This window comes from Carassius carassius, chromosome 39, assembly GCF_963082965.1.
Source record: "Carassius carassius chromosome 39, fCarCar2.1, whole genome shotgun sequence".
Classification (NCBI taxonomy): Eukaryota; Metazoa; Chordata; class Actinopteri; order Cypriniformes; family Cyprinidae; genus Carassius; species Carassius carassius.
The window spans coordinates 4,471,753-4,491,442 of NC_081793.1; the positions used below are offsets into that span (position 1 = coordinate 4,471,753).

At 41.1% G+C, this 19,690-nt stretch overlaps 2 protein-coding genes across 5 annotated transcripts in view; both read left to right on the forward strand.

Annotated features, from left to right (window-relative positions):
- Nucleotides 1-5,886, forward strand: part of LOC132121259 (cGMP-dependent protein kinase 1) — a 195,978-nt gene extending 190,092 nt beyond the window's left edge. For all 3 annotated transcript variants that reach the window (XM_059530483.1, XM_059530481.1, XM_059530482.1), the window contains one exon: nucleotides 5,169-5,886. In XM_059530483.1, coding sequence (XP_059386466.1) covers nucleotides 5,169-5,267 — 99 coding nt within the window. In that variant the 3' untranslated portion in view covers nucleotides 5,268-5,886. The remainder of the gene's footprint in view (nucleotides 1-5,168) is intronic.
- Nucleotides 5,887-13,474: 7,588 nt separating this feature from the next.
- LOC132120998 (dickkopf-related protein 1-like) lies at nucleotides 13,475-15,187 on the forward strand. 2 transcript variants are annotated; one of them, XM_059530202.1, is made up of 4 exons: nucleotides 13,475-13,749; nucleotides 13,839-13,980; nucleotides 14,086-14,226; nucleotides 14,557-15,187. In XM_059530202.1, the coding sequence occupies exons 1-4, from the start codon at nucleotides 13,546-13,548 to the stop codon at nucleotides 14,802-14,804; spliced, it is 735 nt and encodes a 244-aa protein (XP_059386185.1). In that variant the 5' UTR covers nucleotides 13,475-13,545; the 3' UTR covers nucleotides 14,805-15,187. The 2 variants fall into 2 exon arrangements, with proteins under 2 accessions (XP_059386185.1, XP_059386184.1); XM_059530201.1 differs by having other exon boundaries at nucleotides 13,477-13,749; nucleotides 13,836-13,980.
- Nucleotides 15,188-19,690: the final 4,503 nt, after the last annotated feature.

Genomic DNA, 19,690 nt, shown 5'->3' on the forward strand with positions numbered 1-19,690 from the left:
ACCAGGGTATGCCAACCGGGGAACTCTACTGTGTGGAGTGGGCCCTCACCCCCAGGGGGCACGGCTCGCCTTGGGAATGGTAAGCCAAGGCGATGGCATCCACTATCCAGTGGGCCAACCTCTGCTTAGAGACAGCCTTCCCCTTCTGCTGACCTCCAAAGCAGACCAGGAGCTGCTCAGAGCTTCTAAAGCTCTGGGTGCGGTCCACGTATATGCAAAGCGCTCTTACGGGACACAGCGACGCCAAGGCTGGATCTGCTTCCTCCAGGGGAAGCGCTTGCAGGTTCACCACCTGGTTTCGGAAGGGAGTGGTGGGAACCTTGGGCACGTATCCAGGCCGGGGTCTCAGGACAACGTGAGAGTAGGCCGGCCCGAACACAAGGCACTCTTCACTTACCGAAAATGCTTGGAGGTCCTTGACCCTCTTGATGGAAGTGAGCGCGATCAGGAGCGCTGTCTTGAGAGACAGGAACTTATGCTTGACTGAATCCAGCGGCTCAAAGGGACCCCTCTGAAGTCCCGCCAGGACAATAGAGAGGTCCCAGGAGGGAATCAGGGGTGTCCTAGGAGGATGTAACCTTCTGGCACCCCTCAGGAACCTAACGATCAGGTCATGCCTCCCCAGGGACCGGCCGTCCACTGCATCGTGATGGGCTGCAATGGCAGCCACATACACTTTGCAGGAAAGAAAGCACGACTCTGACTGGGCATCTCCGGGGGTCTTCTCGGTGAGAAGAACACCAATTCGTGAACAGACTCCACTTCAGAGCATAGGCCTGCCTCGTAGAAGGGGCTCTAGCCTGAGTGATAGTGTCTACAACCGCTGGGGGCAGATCACTTAGGTCTGCAGCGTCCCATCCAGAAGCCACACGTGGAGGTTCCAGAGATCTGGACGCGGGTGCCAAATGGTGCCAAGCCCCTGAGAGAGAAGGACTCTCCTCAGGGGGATGCGCCAGGGAGGGGCTGTCACGAGGAGCATGAGTTCCGAAAACCAGGTCCGGGTGGGCCAATAAGGCGCAACCAACAGGACCTGTTCCTCGTCCTCCCTGACCTTGCACAGTGTCTGTGCGAGCAGGCTCACTGGGGGAAACGCATACTTGCGTAAAGCCCGAGGCCAGCTGTGTGCCAGTGCATCTGTGCCCAGGGGGCCTGGGACAGGGAATAGTACAGCTGGCAGTGGGAGGACTCGTGGGAAGCAAACAGGTCTACCTGGGCTTCCCCGAATCGACTCCAGATCAGCTGGACCGTCTGGGGAAGGAGTCGCCATTCCCCGGGGAAAGTGGGCTGTCGTGAGAGCGCGTTGGCTGCACGATTGAGCTCCCCCGCGATGTGGATAGCGCGCAGCGACTTGAGCCACGTCTGACTCCAGAGGAGGAGATGGCCGGCGAGTTGAGACATGCGACGTGATCGTAGAACGCCCTGTCGGTTGATGTACGAAACAGCCGCAGTGTTGTCCGTGCGGACCAACACGTGCTTGTCCAGCAACAGCGGACGAAACGGTCGTAAAGCTAGATGCACTGCCAGCAACTCCAGACAGTTGATGTGCCAAAGCAGTCGAGGTCCTGTCCAGGACCCCGAAGCTGCCTGCCCGTTGCATGTCGCACCCCAGCCCGAGTTGGAGGCATCTGTTGTGACAACAACGTGCCGGGACACTTGTTCTAAGGGCACGCCGGCCCGTAGAAAGGCAAGGTCCGACAAGGGGCTGAATAGGCGGCGACACATCGGTGTGCTGGTGACACGATGTGTACCGCGGCGCCATGCCCATCTCGGGACTCGGGAGTGCAACCAGTGCTGAAGTGGCCTCATATGAAGCAACCCGAGCGGCGTGACTGCGGCTGCGGATGCCATATGCCCCAGGAGCCTCTGAAAGTGTTTCAGTGGTACCACTGTCCTGCCTCTGAAGGAACTCAGGCAGTTCAGCACTGACTGGGCACGCTCGCTGGTGAGACGTGCCGTCATACTCACCGAGTCTAACTCCATACCGAGATAAGAGATTCTCTGCACAGGGGAGAGCTTGCTCTTCTCCCGGTTTACCTGAAGCCCCAACTGACTGAGGTGCCGGAGCACGAAGTCCCTGTGATCGCACAACTCCTCTCGGGACCAGGCCAAAATGAGCCAGTCGTCGAGATAGTTGAGGATCCTGATGCCCACTTCCCAGAGTGGGGCAAGGGCGCCCTCCGCGACCTTCGTGAAGACACGGGGGGACAGGGAGAGCCCGAAGGGGAGGACCTTGTACTGCCACGCCTGACCCTCGAAGGCAAACTGCAGTAACGGTCTGTGACGAGGGAGGATCGAGACATGAAAGTACGCGTCTTTCAGGTCGATCGCTGCAAACCAATCCTGGGGCTGGACGCATTTGATAATGCGTTTCTGCGTCAACATCCTGAACGGGAGCTTGTGCAGGGCCCGATTCAAGACTCGCAGATCCAGGTTAGGTCGAAGGCCACCGCTTTTCTTGGGCACGATGAAGTAAGGGCTGTAAAACCCTGTCCTCATCTCGGCTGGAGGGACCGGCTCGATTGCATCCTTCGCCAGCAGGACAGCAATCTCCTCGCGCAAGACAGAGGCGCCCCGGACTGCCACCGAAGTCTCGAGCACGCCATTGAACTTGGGAGGTCGCCGGGCGAACTGAATCGCGTAGCCGAGTCGGAGCGTCCGGATGAGCCAGCGTGACGGGTTGGGCAGGGAAAGCCACGCTCCCAGACTCCGTACAAGTGGCACCAAAGGGACAGTCGACATACCCGCAGTGGTGCAGCGATGGGGAGTTGTGTCGGAAGGCCCAGAAGGCATTGCGTCCTGAGTCATCACAGCCACACTCCCAGTGTTCCCGGAGGAACTGGCCAGAGACGGGTGGAGAGGCGTTGCGTCTCCGAACCGCGACTTCTCGACCGCTGGCGAAAGGGGGCGTCGTGGGTGAGAGTGAGGAGGCTGTGCGTCGCTCATTGTCAATCCATGAGCCTTGCAACTCGGAGGAAGGGGAATTTGCTTTTTTTTTGAAAAAGTGGGTGCCACTGCCCGTTTGACCAGCGGCGGAACAGAAAGAAACATAAACTGAAGATTTTCCACCCGGCCCTCCTCCGGGGGAAGGAGTGGCGCTGTCTTCGCCAGCTCCTGAAGAGCAGTTCCCCACATCTCCGAGTTGCCCGTGTCAGGGCCGCTTAGTCGACTTCCTTGAGGACTTCGCAGCCGGGAGTGACACGGGGGGCCCCGCTCTCCTGCGCAGGGCTCGACGCGCCGGCCTCGAAGAACTCTCAGCACGGGGCGGACCTGGTGTGGAGGATGCAGGGGGGCGCCCACAGCGACGAGCAGGCTGAGGCGCTGCCCGCGACGGAATGGTGGCAACCGGAGGCACACGTCGGGGCAAGATGTGTTGGATGGCCTCAGTCTGCTTTTGCACCGCCGAGAACTGCTGGGCAAAGTCCTCGACAGTGTCGCCGAACAGGCCTACCTGGGAGATGGGAGCATCGAGAAAGCGGGCCTTGTCCATGTCCCTCATCTCAGCCAGGTTCAGCCAGAGATGCCGCTCCTGGACCACCAGCATGGACATCGCCTTCCCGAGGGACCGCGCTGTGACCTTCGTCGCCCGTAAGGCGAAGTCAGTTGCCGTGCGCAGCACCTGCATCAACCCCGGGTCGGTACCACCCTTGTGCATTGCTTTGAGCGCCTTGGCTTGGTGTACCTGCAGGATAGCCATGGCATGCAGGGCGGAGGCAGCTTGGCCCACGGCACTGTAAGCCTTGGCAGCGAGCGCGGCCGACAGTTTACAGGCCTTGGACGGGAGTCGCGGACGATTCCTCCAAGTGGCGACGTTTTGTGGGCACAGGTGCACCACAACCACTCTCTTCGATACTCACGGCTGCCCGGGCAAGCATGGCCGACAACTCCAAGTCAGATTCGGCAGCAGCGACAACACCCGAGGGGGGCAGCCCCGCCGAATCCTCATCCTCAGAGGTCGATAACCCATCCCCCGATGCAGCGATCGACATCTGATCTTCGGGCGGCGCACCGAAAGACATGCTGGGACCGCCTAAGACGGCCCAGCAGAATCAATCGGCAGCTGCACGGGACAGGCGCTGCGGGAGGAGTGAGAGGTCCGTGGGGCGTGGCCCGGCGGAGAAGCTCTCACTGTAACCCTCAGATCTCCCAGAGCGCCAGCCGGCGGTCCTCTGCTCGAGCCAGAGAAACCGGGACGGGTGGCGACAGAGGGGTCTGCTGCACTCCCCTTGAGGAGTGAGAGACGCGATCGCAGCGCTGCCATGTTCATACGCCCACAGTAGACGCATGAATCATCCACGAGCGCAGCCTCAGCGTGTTGGACGCCCAGACACTGCAGACAACGCTCGTGACCGTCCACCGAAGACAGGAAACGACCGCATCCAGAAGGACACGGACGAAACGGCATCTTGAAAAAGACGCGAATCGCCCGTGATTTGCTCTTTTAGAAAACTGTCTCTTTTAGCCAAAGCGCCCAGGGGAATCGCCGTCACAGGGACACCGCTGTACCGCGCCGTCACACCGACCAGGAACAGCTTCTTTAAAACAAAGATGAATGGCTTTGTAGTGACTGCTCTCATCGACTACTCTGCTCCGAAGCAAAAATCTAATGAGTGGATGCACCTGTCGCCCTATTTATACCCATGGCTCGGGGAGTGGCTCAGGTGTGTTAATCCACTAGCCAATTTTCATTGGCGTTTTCTCTTAAATTCAGAGATGATTGGCCTCCCAAGTGAGACCCCATATGTCGTTCGACATAACTCGTAGTGACCGACAGATAGGGAACTAAGAGATTTGCATTTGAAACATGTTCAAGTATATTTAATATAAATACATTGTTAGTTAAATGCTGTCAGAATTTGTTTTTTAAGATACACTGGAGTGTCAACCCCGTATTTTTTTCTTTTTCAAAATTGAATCGGAACCTTTTGATATGGTGATTTCACTTTTATTTTGATTAATTGTGCAGCAGGTCTATAAAATGAAAGTTTATTATAATGAAATATGTATGAATTAAATACTAATTTATATTTGTTGGTATTTGAGACAATGAATAATGAATAAATGTGCAGGCTCAAATTGTGATTTTTTTTACAGTTGTTTTCAACATTTACATTACTGTTCAATATTTGTTCCGTCTAACATCCTATTTCCTACATTCATGCACCTATTAGGTTGCAAGCCCAACTGACACCAGTAACTTTGATAGCTTTCCAGAGGACAATGAGGAACCTCCTCCAGATGACAATTCCGGCTGGGACACTGATTTCTAAAAATGAAACTTATAACGTGCCCTGCCCTAGAGTGTCTCGTGTGGTTTGTCAGCAAAGAGAAGAATGGAAGACGTCTAGCCCAGCTCTGTGACACCAAGTTGCCTTCACACATACTTCTGTCCTGCGATGCCATTGGGGCATCTCAGCTTCCCGCTGCACCCCACAGCTACCGTGGACTGTCCTAATCAGAAGGACTGGAGTCCATATTTCCAACATGGCTTTAGATATAGACTCAGACTGCCTCATGCTGGAGCAGATGTCTTATAAATGAGCCCTTCTTTTTTTTTTTTTTTTTTTTTTTTTGCTGTTTTATGTTTGACTGATTGCACAAGCAGTGGTTTCAGGTTTTAAGTCTGGGTCCTAAGAAGATAATCATAAGTAGGGACCGTACTATGATCTGGAGTGAGTTTTGATTATGTTTCTAAGATGCATTTTAGGATGGAATTTAGTTTGTGGTTACTTCTGATAGTATGACAGTTTTGTATGAATATAGGTAATATATTTGGAACAGAAACACACCAGTGTCAAATACTTAAAAAGGTAAAAGGTATGGTACATATGATTAAATTAATTTCCATTTAGTATTTTTATGCATATTTCTCTTAAAGGAATAGTTCAGCCAAAAGTAACAATAGTTTTGAAATCATGTTATTCCAAACCTGTATGATTTTCTTTCTTTTGTGGAACACAAAATAGTATATTTAGCAAAAAAATATTATATTAAGTCAATGGGAACCGAAACTGCTCTGTTACCAACATTCTTCAAAATATCTTCTTTTGTGTTCCACAGAAAAAAATAAAGACATACAGGTTTGGAACAGCATGAGGGTGAGCAAATTACAACAATATTTACAATTTTGGATGGACTACCCTTTTAAATTCTTATTAAAAATATTATTTTAAGGCTTATGACTATATTTTGTTTTTATAATGGGAAACAATTTTTTTAAGACAGAAATCTGTTCAAATAATGCACCACTAGAGGGCAGGCTTTTTTTCCCTAAAATACACACTGTACTTCCCCAGTGGAAGGGCAAAGTCACAGGATCCCAGATAAAATGTGGGTAATGTGTTTATGAAGTTACATAATCAGCTCTATTATTTATACCAGACATACATTCAGAATATTTTTCTCCAGTCTTTTTCACCAATCATATCCATAACTCTACTTGACTCATTTAAACAATGACGAGAAGACTGCCTGTAGCTTGAACACAAAGTGCTGTGTTGGAAAACCAATTATGTAATCTTATTTATTGTAGGACCAGGAGTATATATTTATGTATATATATATATATATATATATATATACAGTGGTAATATTTTTGTGATATTTGTAGAGATTTATTGTCAGAGTAAAACCAGTCAAGACCAGCTATTTTAGTTCTCTGTTATCTTTACTTTTCAAGATGGATTATTTTGTGCTTACCATATATCTTTTGGCATTGTTGAAAGTGCCTTAACACAATGGCATCCCGAATTCACCCTGCTTGTTTTGATGCTGCACGACTAGGTCAGAAACCTCAAAATGTTCTTCTTAATCAGTTGTGGCTTTTTTAAGGTACATAAATTTATATGCCATTTTCTTACAATAAAAGCATCTTTCAAAGTAATGTTTCTTCATAAAGCTTTCAGTGTTTGAAATTTGCACCTGCTGTTTTCATTGCATGTTGCAATATTTTTATACTCAGAAGTTCAGAAAGTCCTACAAACAACATTTGCTATCTTGTCCGACAAACAAGATGTAGCTCGAGGTGTTAGTACTATGAAGGGTCTGATTCATATCAGCTGGTGATAATGCTCTGTAAACATCCGCCCTCCCCTCTTCCCAACAGATAACACATAAGCTTGGTAGCTCTTCATTGCCAACACTGTGGCCCATAGACATCAAAAGATGTAAACCCAGGGGGTAGAGAAGACATCTTTGACCTCCAGTTCACAGCTAAAGCCATCAGTTAATGGCATATCTACTAATTGGTGATTTTCAACCAATATATTAAGATTTAAATATATTTATTATGGCTAGCAGGGAAGACATTCAAATTAATTGTTCATAATCAGTCATGTTAGAAACAGTGATCACAATACTCTTCTTAAAAAAAATGTACTAGAAATTAAGTTATGGACATTTAGAAATAATGCACCAAGGAGAGACCTACCTAAGAGAGATTTTTCTCAAGGTAAAGAAAGATCTATTTTTACTCTTATTTATATTCCTAAACCTATTACTACATTTTTGGGCCAGCTAGTTACAGTAAACCCCTTATCCAGCTTCAAACATGAAGTCTAACAAAGCATCAGCAAAGAAACAAGTTTGTTTTGGAGAGTCATCAGAAGACATGCACCCCCCCCCCTCCCCCCACCCACTTAGGTACTGTCGCATTGAAGGAGGACAGCAACTTACAAAAATAAACCACCTACCTTTGCATGCCATCTGCAGAATGCATAACATCACACCATTAGCTTACCACAATAGAGGGACTGTTGGAATCCTGCAGGATCGTTTGAAAATTTGAAATCACACAATAAAAAAATTATAAAAAAAAAATAGCTTGGGTTGGTATTATTTTACAAAAGGAGTTCCAACTGAGCTAACCTAGAGATGCCCAATGCGTGAACAAATCGTTTGAGTCTGAGATTTTTCCAATTAATATATTTACAGTAGGCCTACAGTATACAAATCCAGTCTGAACAATTCCTTTACGAATCACTGAATCAACTGAAAGACTCACTGAACCCAGAACCGCCTAGGCTAGCAGTTTGAACATGTAGGCCTATACGATAGTAATAAGAAAAGAATGAATAGTTAGGGTACAAAGCTCCAAATGTCACCAGTAAAACACGATTGGAACCACTGCAGTTTTATTCACATGCATAAACTGTTATTAATAACATTTTAACAAATTAAAAACACTGAATGCAACCATAATATGGTTCCAACTTTTTCATAACCTTAAGGCTGCAAAGAAATTAACCGTGGAACATTAAATTTAAACCCTCTTAATAACAAAACGCAATAATAAAACAGCTTAATAATATGTCCCTACATATTATTGGAACATGTTAGAACATGCATGCCACACCAGGATTTCAAGTAATGAGGTAATTATCTCATATCGCAAAAGAATCACTAATTCAATGTTTTGAGCCGGTTCTTTGAAAAGACCTGTTCAAAAGAACCGATTCTCAGAAATTAATAGAGTTTTTTTTTAAAGCCATTGCAATAAACTGATAAAGGCACACCTGTAATTAATGCAACAAGTTACTCTGCTTGGAAAGTTTGCTTTTGCAATCTCCTTCAAATGTATTTTATAACCAATATATTTATATATATATATATATATATATATATATATATATATATTTTTTTTATTTTTATTTTTTTTAAGACTTTTATTGCTGTAGTGGATAATAGGCTTAGGCCTACTCAGTGGTCACTCAGAAGCCCTGACCTGAATAAGCCGTCATCAGGAATTTTACAACAGGATTACCTGGCATCCCACTTAATGAATCTGCTGAGTACAATGTCTACAAAAAGCCGATAAAAGCCGAGCAAATGGACTGTTTGCAAAAATGCCAACGCTGTGGAAGTCTTATTAAGACACGGGCTTCAGTCCTGTTTGATCTGAGCTCATCAAAGGCTCCTTTACACACGCTTCATTTTACACCACGGTAGGCTTTGGATGTACAATTAAATCTAAGCCAATAGACAAAGGGATGGGGATGAACCCTGCCAATTCGCGTTTAATGAAGTGTAGGCTATTCAGTGTTTGTCCTGTGGTCGTCTATTAGAACTGACCCATGTCAACAAGATCAAAGACATTGATTTGGGAGTTACCTCGGGAGTATTGGCTAGACGGACACTTTGGAATTGTTAAACCATTCGGGCGTTTTATGTCCACCGAAATGTCATATTACCATGATACCCCAGCCGGCATTTCAACGTTGAAACAACGTCAGGTACCATGGTTGAATCAACGTTGAATGACCTTTCGATTTTGCAAAATGGATCAACGTTGAAATCCCCACGTTGATTCACCGTTGAAATCGCGACGCTGTTTCACCGTTTTACCTTCATCACGGGTGAATTACGGTCGTTCTACAGACCTTGGATTAAAGCTGAATGATGTGTTGATTTTGAAAAGTTAATCAACGGTGATAACACGACGTTGTTTCACCGTCGTACCTTGCACCGTGTATAAATACACAATTGTATGTTCAATAAGATCCTAGTTTGCATTTAGATCAACACTGTACATGCAAGGCTAAAAATCAAATGACTGGCAGCAATGGCTTTACAATCAACTTCAATAAACTAACACATGCTCAAAATTGTACTGCAGTTTTATTTTGGAAACATACTGTATAAAACAGATGAAAATAATCCCAAACTTTATTATGCAGAGTATGCATGGATGTATTGTTAAAAACATGTAGTAGAACAACCCAAATACAATAATATTTAAGGGTTTTTGTAAAATGTTTTTTGCATATAAATGCATATTTTTTGCAGCACTTGCAAGACAAACCCTTGTACCTTTATGACTGAAACCAGTGGATCTTTTATTTTGTTGGAAAACTACAGTTTCTGTAAAAAACATGTTTTAGTAATGTGTCTCATTACAAGAGATGTGTACATTTGTGCGGTGAAAATGTGTTGCACAGTTCGAGCAGGGAACCTTCAACCAGTTGATTTCTAACGGGAACCCCCCCGGACTGTGTCTTCTTTACAGTGGGGAATGCAGAATGAGATTTCTACCAAAGGGGACTCTAAAACGTTAGAACCAGCAGCCTCGTGCATACAGTGGGGTTTGCTTCGGGTGATCCTTGAAAGTGTCCCAGCGCTAGGTCCTTTCTGACGCCGTCCCCTCCACTCTCTCCCACTTGTGCACTTTCTGTACCAACCTGTAAAAAACATTTACATTTAACAGACGATTTTATCCAAAGCGACTTAAATGAAAACAATAGAAGCAGTCAGGTCAACAAGAGCACAACAACAGTATACAAGTGCCATGACAAGTCTCAGTTAGTCTAGTGCAGAATGCATAGCCAGATTTTTTTTTTTTTAAGAAAAGAAGGAAAAGTGCTAGTATTAGTTGGTTAAGTTCTGGTGAAAAAGATGAGTCTTTAGATGTTTCTTGAAGATGAGTAAAGACTGTACGAATTGAGATTGGGAGGTCATTCCACCAGCTGGGCACCGTCCAGGAAAAGGTCCTTGAGAGTAATTTTGAACTTCTTTGGGATGGCACCACAAGGCGTCGTTCACTTGCAGAGTGCAAACTTCTGGAGGGCACATAAGATTTAACCAGTGAGTTTAGGTATGTTCACAATGTTTCACAATAACTTTGATATTGTGAAATATATTTAACTGAAAACTGAATACAAAATAAATCACACAATATTTTCACTTTACAGTTCAGCAACAGTGAGGTTAGAAACTAAGTGGACAACACTATTTATTAAACACTTATTTAATGTATTCAGATGAAAATGTACAATATTCACAAATTATTCACAAGCAGTGTTTTCAGAGCCCCCAGTTACACTGTTTTAATCAGAACACTAGCAATACAGTGTAGTAAAATAAGTAAAATCAAATTCAGTAATTTTTTATTAAACTAAGCACAATCAAAACCTATCACAAAAGATCACTGAATCTCTACCAGAAGTGACAGTGCAATGTAGCAGATGAACAATTTCTTACCAATGTTTCAAGAACAAGCTGGATCCTTGATGACTCTACAATGGGAAAGAAGAAATGGTTTACTGAAAAGTTCTTAAAAAGCAGGATTTCATATTATACCATTTCTTTAAACCATTGGTTCTCAAACTTTTTATACCAAGTACCACTTCAGAAAATATTTTTTATTAAATATTAAGTTCCATTATAATGACCAAATTGACTAAATTTCAGCAGCGTAGTAGGCCTAACTATTCAGCTACAGCTCTACAGTTAAAAAATGAGGCAGTTTTATTCTAATAAGAATATTAATTGTTGTCAGCCACTTTACCATGGTAAATACAGTTTGAACATTAGGTAAATGAAGAAAAAAAAGTTTAAGTTAAAATGTAATTTTAAATGTAATTATGTAACAAAAGTTACAAAACTGTACTGTACATTGACTGTAATATACTTAAATGTGAAAAAAAACCTTACTCAAAGATTAAATTAAAATGTATTAACATTAATTAGTTTAATTTAGTGATTCACCTGCTTAACAACTAGAGGGGACCTGACATTTTGAGAACCATGGCTTTAAACAATCCTATTTTTTTTTTATTCATTTTCATTAATTAATTAAAATTGCACCGACATTTGCACTTATATGTTTCAGAAAACACTTTGAAACTATTATAAGAATAAAAACATATATAACATATATAACATATCCTAATGCATGGGATTCATAGAAGAAATTTGGAAAAATCTCTAAAAGACAGATATTAACATAACTTACCAGCAACAATTAGGTGAGCATCTAACTTGATCATCTGTGATAAAGCAATGCAAAAATACACACACGGTTATTTATTTATCTGCAGGTTACATGTCCTTTAAGCTACCCATTTGTAAACTCTGGTTATACATTACTATTTTCAAAAGATAATAAAGATAGCGATTTTCTTACCTCATTTTGCCAGTATGTTTGCAGGACCTCGCAGAACACATCTGACCCTTCTTGTGTTCACAGTTTTTGTTCTCCATTGACATGTCACGACTCAAATTCGCTCAAAATAAAAAAAAAATTGTACATGCAAATATTAAATAATTTGGGACCAACCGAGCAGTCAGTTATAACGAGCAGCAGCTCAAAGTCAGCCGGCTCACTCACAGAAAGACGACGACAATAACGGTCATATTTTTAAATGTAGAAAGGCGCGAACCGATTCATTGTCCAGTTTCCTGAATGACAGCCAGATTAACCAATCATGATCGAAGTAATAAAATAAAACTACCAATGGGAGTTGTTTCAGTGTGATAAAGCAGCGAAATGTATATAGTTTTATTGTTGTTAATGATGATAATATTTAACATATACCTTTAGATTTTAGAATAGGTATCATGACTAAAATATTTTAAAATGCTATTAAAATAATAATTTAATTAATTTAAATAATTTAATATAAATAATTTAAAACCTTGTTAACCTTTTTCAACCATTTAGCATTAAACATTTTTAACGTTGTTTCATTAAAACAACTGACCTTATTTCAACCATATTTCAACGTTGAAGGTCGGTCATGTGCTGGCTGGGACTATTACTGTTAATTTAATGGAACAATTTTAGAGCAGTCTTTTCAGATTGGAGTAGATAGCGACTGTAAATCAACTCAAATGCAGTTCAAAAACTCTCAAATCTGTTAGTTAGGAGGTCAGCAAGCTACTCAATAGACAAATAAATGTAGTCTGCCTTTTGATAAAGATAGGCTACAAATGAACACATGGGTTGCTCACTTAAATTGGATAAAAATTGCATTTTAAGAAACGAGTTTATTCAGGTATAATTATTTTATTATGTTCTGCTCAAATCTTTATAATCAGATCAAAAGATAAACGACGTCATCTAAGAGCCCATCTTATCTCAGATTGTTAATCACTCACTGTTTGTTTAAAAGCACAGACTGAATGATAATTAATTCGGTAAACTTCTCACTTCTTCTTATTTGCATGTTCACTTTGATCTCTGCACAATCAAACGCATTTCAAAGGGGCCCCATCACGGTTATGACAATTTCTGCAAAAGCTTTGCTGCATTTCTTACATGGAATATACAACTTACTCTGAAAAAAAAAAAAAAAACCTTAAGTTACGAAAAATAATTATCGAGATATTACTGTTTAAATGTCCGATGACTGATATCCAGAAGTGATTTTAATTATTTTATAATTATTTGAATAATCAAGAATTAAGAATAATAATAATAAAAACGGTAAATGTAGCTACTATACTACATAATTTATAGCCTACTACATAATATAGAAAACTAGAAAATTACTGAAACAATATTCAAAATTTATCGACTGATATTTCTTTCCCATGCAATAAGTATTACTGTGGCTTTTTGATGATAGCTCATGAAGACAGACAGACTGATAGACAGACCGCTCATGACACAACTCTTTGAAATTTCATCCAGCCCTTTGTTACTCTCAGCGAGGGGCGGGTGCGCAAACAGCTCCGCGCGCGTATAAATAAAGAGTCTTGGGCTCATGAGGAACTACAGAAGAGCTCCGCTCACCTCGGGAATACATCCTCCAAGGAATACCAGCCCTGAAGATGCTGAACATTGCCATGTTCTCTACCGCATGTCTCATACTTGTGGGCTGCATCAAAGCGGCATCCGCCGGTTCTGTGGTGCTCAACTCCAACGCTATTAAGGTCGGTCCAGGTGTGGCGAGTCCCGGTTACCCAGTCAGCCCGAGTCCGGATGAGACACCTGCGGACAGCGGCAGTCTGAACTTCGCCATCGATGCACCGCAGGTAAGAATATAAACGAGCGCATGTTTTCTCAGACAGCTGCTTTGACTTTGTGGTCGTTAGACTAATAGTGTATTTCTAAACTCCAGCAGCCTTTAATCTGCGAAAGTGATGAGGAATGCGGTGGCGACGAGTTCTGCTTCCTGTCTCGCGGTGTCTGTCTCCAGTGCAAGAAGCGCAGGAAGCGCTGCATCCGGGATGCGATGTGCTGCCCTGACAACCACTGCAGCAACGGTAAGAGCCAGCTAATGAAATACGAAGAGTAAAAACGTTTTATCGTTAGCCTTAATCAAACAACAAGCAGTGTTGGCTAACATTTAAAACGTGTCTTCTTAATAGGAGTTTGTCTTCCAAATGATCCTGACATGATCCACCAGATTGGAATGGAAGAGTTTGTGTCCATCTCCCAAGAAAACTCAACTGTTGTGGTGCCACCAAAAGTTGCAACTCAAGGTTCACCACAAAACCAAATGCTAAAAGGTAAACAATGATTAAAATAATCAATGATGCATGCGTAGAATAGCACATATTTTTGAAGCTCAAATCCTCTGTTGCCTCACAAAGCATGAACTTTTCAGGAATTTGACTGGTATTAAATATAGTAATAGGCTACTGTATTAGTGTAAAAGTAAAAGATGTGTAGGACCACTGGAGAAGGTTAGCGAAGTAATGTAATTTAACTTTTTTTTTTTCAAGACCAGGCTTGATAAGATCAACTGAGAGATATTTTGATCTATTATAATGGTCACTCAAACCTCAAAAACATTTAAGTTGTGCATGGTATTCATGAGTGTTGTTTTGTTTTTAAAGGTCTGGAGGGAGAGAACTGCCTGAGATCATCAGACTGTGTTGAGGGACTCTGCTGCGCCCGTCACTTTTGGTCCAAAATCTGCAAGCCTGTCCTAAAAGTAGGCCAGGTCTGCACAAAGCACAAGAGGAAAGGCACCCATGGCTTGGAGATATTCCAGCGTTGCGATTGTGCAGAAGGTCTGTCCTGCAGAACGCAAAGAGATGGCAACAAGGCATCACGAAGTCTGCACACTTGCCAGAAACACTGAATGAATGTTCAAGGAATTTTCTTTCACAAAGCTCCCAGAGAAGTGAAAAAAGAAAGACTTGATCAGAGTCCACGAGTGATTGAGGGGAAGCAAGGACTTGGAATGGGATACTCTTTTTTTTCCTCCATTTTCTTGTGTCAGCATTGCAGAGTTGATATAATTGTTTCTCAACGGAACTTAAATTGTGCAGTAAATTACTGTATTATACTGTAAATAATATAAGGCAGTTTGGCACTTAATTCAGATATTTTTGTCAACCCTGAAAGAAGGTGCATTGGGTCTTTTGCTAGTCTTAAATCTTAAATTTGTATTCATCTAGTTTTACAGTCATACAGAGCTGATTTAAATGTCTATTTTATTCCAAATAAAGATGATATAAAGTATGCAATGTCTTAAATCATGCTTACATTAAGAGAGAGTATATATTTCACTGTGGTAGTTTTTTATACAGTATGTAAAGAACACACAGGTGTGGTCACAGCTGAGGGCTGGAATGCATTCACGTCTAGAAGTTTAATTAAGGTATTTAATAAGGTGTGTTCTTATTTATAAGCCATTAGAAACATTTCCACTACTTAAAAAAAAAAAAAAGCTGAAAGTCATTGGGTGGTCATTATTTAACTGTATCTAGGAGGCTATTTTTACTTTTTATTACTTTGAAGTCACTTTGTGTTAAACCTTTTGAAACAACAAAGAGAACAAGGCGATTAAAATGATCAGTTAAGGGTCTATAATTTTCAAAATGTTTTTTTTTTTAAGATCAATATACAAAAACATGAAAGACCAACGTCACAACAGATAAAGAAAACAAAATAGCAGTAATGTAAACTAACCAGCCTTGGAACAGAGATTAAAAAGCCATGCATGTCTGATTGATCCAATGATTTCAAAAGCATTTATATAGACAGGTCACACATTACAAACAAGCGTCTGTTTGAAGTCTGCTTGTGAATTCTGTCTCGCTCTTTGAAGGTGAGAGGCTTTAATATGGTATAGCACATGGAGACTGGCTTTAGTCACCTTTTCTTTAAAGTTCAATTATGCTTACAGATAGTGGCAGTGTTTAATGGCACTATCTGCACATAGTCGGTGCTTCCAGTGAATCATTATGGCACATATATCATACTTCAAGCAATTTACTGGCTTTATACATGGTTAAATTATTATTATTAAACTCTTTTTATGTTTCAATGTTCGTCATTTTAACAGTTCAAACAGAACACAATGCTGCCATAGAGCAAATGCCCTTCCTCTCAAAACACGCCCTCATTCAGAAAGTCCTTTTTTCGGGTATTGCTTCCTTTTGAATTTCTCCCAGCTGTAATTGGAAACTTTAATCTTTTACCTGGAGCTGTCAAGAGAGACAAAGCAGTAGGGTAAGCATTTCAAAGCACAGGATATACAGTTTGCAATTATCCCTTTCCCATCAATATGCTTCGGCTGGCATTGGAGTGGCTTTCTCCCAGCTTTTGTCAATACCATCAACCGTTTGAAGACCACAAACATCTGTAGATGGATTCCCAAGTTGCACAATGGTGCAAAAGAAACCCAAACCTCCGCAGTCTGCATACAGTAAAGCAGTTAAGTCTTGCAACAGGTCAAGGCCATTTGATCTGCTTCACTAAGAGGAATCAGGAGTCAATAAAGGATGTTTTAAAAGTTCAGGAAGAAATTTTCTGCAAACATAAGTGTGAAAAGGTGGATTTCCCACTTTTTTTCCAACTAGATACAATAAAGCAGCAATACTGGGGCTTCTGAACATAGTAGTGTGAATGTTTGCAAACTGCCCTTAAAGCCTGGTTCACTTTGAAGTTGAGATCAGTCAACACTTCATGGCACACACTATTTTTCAACAAATAGTTAAGTAACTGGGGCTCACACTCTGAGTTACTTAAAAATAACCCAAACACATTAATGTGAAATGAGCATTTAACCTCGAAAGTATGTGCTGTTGAAGGTTGAAGGTGTTTTCAATGACATTTTGCAAGATGAATGGGACGCATGGCTGTATATGTTGTAATATTTGATTTAACTTTTTTTTTTTTTTAATCAATCACTGTACGTGTATTTGATTTACTTATCTGAAGAGTTTGAGTAAAAGAGAAGTGACCAGATACATGTATATTTGTCATTGCCTTATTTAAATAAAATTAAAAAGAGAATTTCAATCAAAATGAGTTAATTTAGTTCTTATTTTAAAGCTCAAATCTCCTTAAACAGGATGCAGTGAGATGAAAGGATACAATTAAGGAAGCATTTTGAACATTAAAAGGTGTTTTTCACAGCTCTTTATTATAATGGCAGATATGCAGCATAAATGAATTACATTTGAGTAGTTGTCTTTAATTTTAAGGTTGTGTGTAATTACCAAGATCATTACTATGATCTTACCTACCTACCAGTCACCGATTTTATGTTTGCATCAAAGGGGTGAAAATACTGATGCGGTGATTAAAAAACATCCTGGAATATTATGAAAATAGCCTAAAAGCATTACCTTTTCAAGAATTATTAAAATGCAGATCTGTTGTATGATATTGTATTCAATTTCATTTAGCATTTGTGGAATTATATACCCAAGTCTCTGCAATGTGCATAAATACAGAGATGTCTCTTCTGTGTCACATAGAGTAGAGGTTTGCTGGTCGGTGTTGGCTGTAGGATGGCTTGGAATGACCCTGTGCTGTTTTACTAGCTGACTGACTGCCATGCTTGCAAATTACAGACACCAAGATCTGACTGCAAGGATGGCAGGCATCACAGACATGAGCTCTTTAAGATGCATGGTTTTCAGCAGGCTGAGAGAGTCCAAACCCAGACTTAGAGAGTAATACGCCACCTTCTCTATGGGTCTGTTTACCTCGAATCAAAAGACTTGGATTGGAAGAGGGCAAGAAACAGTTAGTCAACAACTAGGTTTATATGAGAATTTTATAATATAGCCCTTGTTACTTTTTATTACCGAGTTTCCAGAGTTATCTCAAGATGACAAACACCATATTTACAGTCGAAAGCTTTCTTTTCAACACTTTGAAAATGTTTAGCCTGAAGAAGACAAACTCAGGCAAAATCCTGAGTTGCTTTGTTTAATGGAGAATTAGATGTTTAGATATTTCTCTTAAAAAATTATCCACAATTTCTGACATACAGTAAGAGTATAGAGCTATAAAAAGATTAATTATAGTATAGTTCAGATAACTTTAGAATTTTGAAGATTTTGAGAAACATTTGAATTCATATTGAGCCCTTTGTCTTTTGATTGGAAAATGTGGAGTCTTGGCAAATTTGAGCGCAATTTGAGACATTGTTGAGATCTCTTCTGAAACTTTAGATGAGGCCTTTTTGAAGTGTTTTAAATAGACCACAGCCATATGCAAAAGTAATGCTTTGGTTTGGATGCTTGGCAGAAAATTAATGCAACACTTGAGTTAGTTAAATGGTGAAAAATGTGTTAATTTTCTTAGACATAATCCTGACACATTATCTGATTGTTTATATCATCATTAAACTAAAAGGGCTTGTTATGTCATGGAACACATGAGAATGGTCTGAATGCTTGCTCTTGTTTCACGCAGTTTGACAAGGTGATTTATGGACATCTTGGTCACTAAGGCCTGTTGGCATATTCATGATAAATATTTGTGATGTTTTGATGTCTTGTGGAAAAGTGATTTCCATTCGTGTTGATAAATGACTGACCAGAAACAACAGTATTATGCCTTCAGAATATGATGTGAGAAAAAGACAAACAGTCTCTCATTTTTCACTCAAGAAATACAGAACAGATGCTGGAATGGCTTTATAAAGTTTCATGGCAAACCACTCATGTACCTGTCATGTTATTTTTTAGAAATCGCTAAATCTCTCAGTCACAGAAAAAATAAAAAGCTATACTTCTCATAATTTTGCAACAATGTTTATAATTACTCCTATTTTTCTATATGAATTAATTACTACTTATAATCTTATTTGGTTTTTGGAAGTATTTGATGAGAAATGATTCATAAAGAAAATTTTTATAATATAGTAAAATTTGAGTCATTGGTCCAATCTCTTTTGAAACTAAAGGTGACTTAGAGAGAATACTGGGATGTTTTTTCTCTGGAATACATTTTATGGATGCCATGTATGTCAGTACCATATACATTATTGCCAATGTATTAATTCAACATTTATTTATTATTAAAGTAAACATTAGTGCATCCATACATATACATTCAAAAGAGGAATCAACACCTTGTGTGCAACAGTGATTTTGAGTGATAAGTGTGTAGTCTGATGATGTGGCTGGCCATGAGCGTGTGCTTGTGTCATGTGGAGGACAGAGGCAACTTCTTTGCTGTCACCATGGTGCTGGGTGTCTGATTAGTGCAAAAGCTTCCACACCCACTCATAAAAAGTCACTATCGAGTATCACTCCATTAGCAGAGGGGGAAAGGAAACATGCTGGTCTCCATTAAAGGCCACACCATAAAGTAATACAGAACTTGAACCCTTCGTTCCAAGTCTTCAGATTCAGAATTTGTACTTTATTTTTTATAAATATATTTCTGATCTCACCAGAATAATCTGATCAATAGGAAGCAATTAAGAATTTACATTTTTGAATCTGACTATCTTTTCAATCAGATTCAAAAGTAACTTGCACACATGCACATGTCGTGTGTCGTGATGCATATGTTTACCATGTTTACCAGCCCTTTTATAATAAGATTTGATGTTTACATATGTTTTGCTTTTTATGAACATACATATGTTTATTTACATCTTACAAACTTGTCAGTGGAGAAGACTGAATATTATCTAATTATTGGCTAAGAAAGCTCATCTGACATTTACGTTTGTTACTTTATTTTAGACATTCTGAACATTCTGATTGGTTTCAT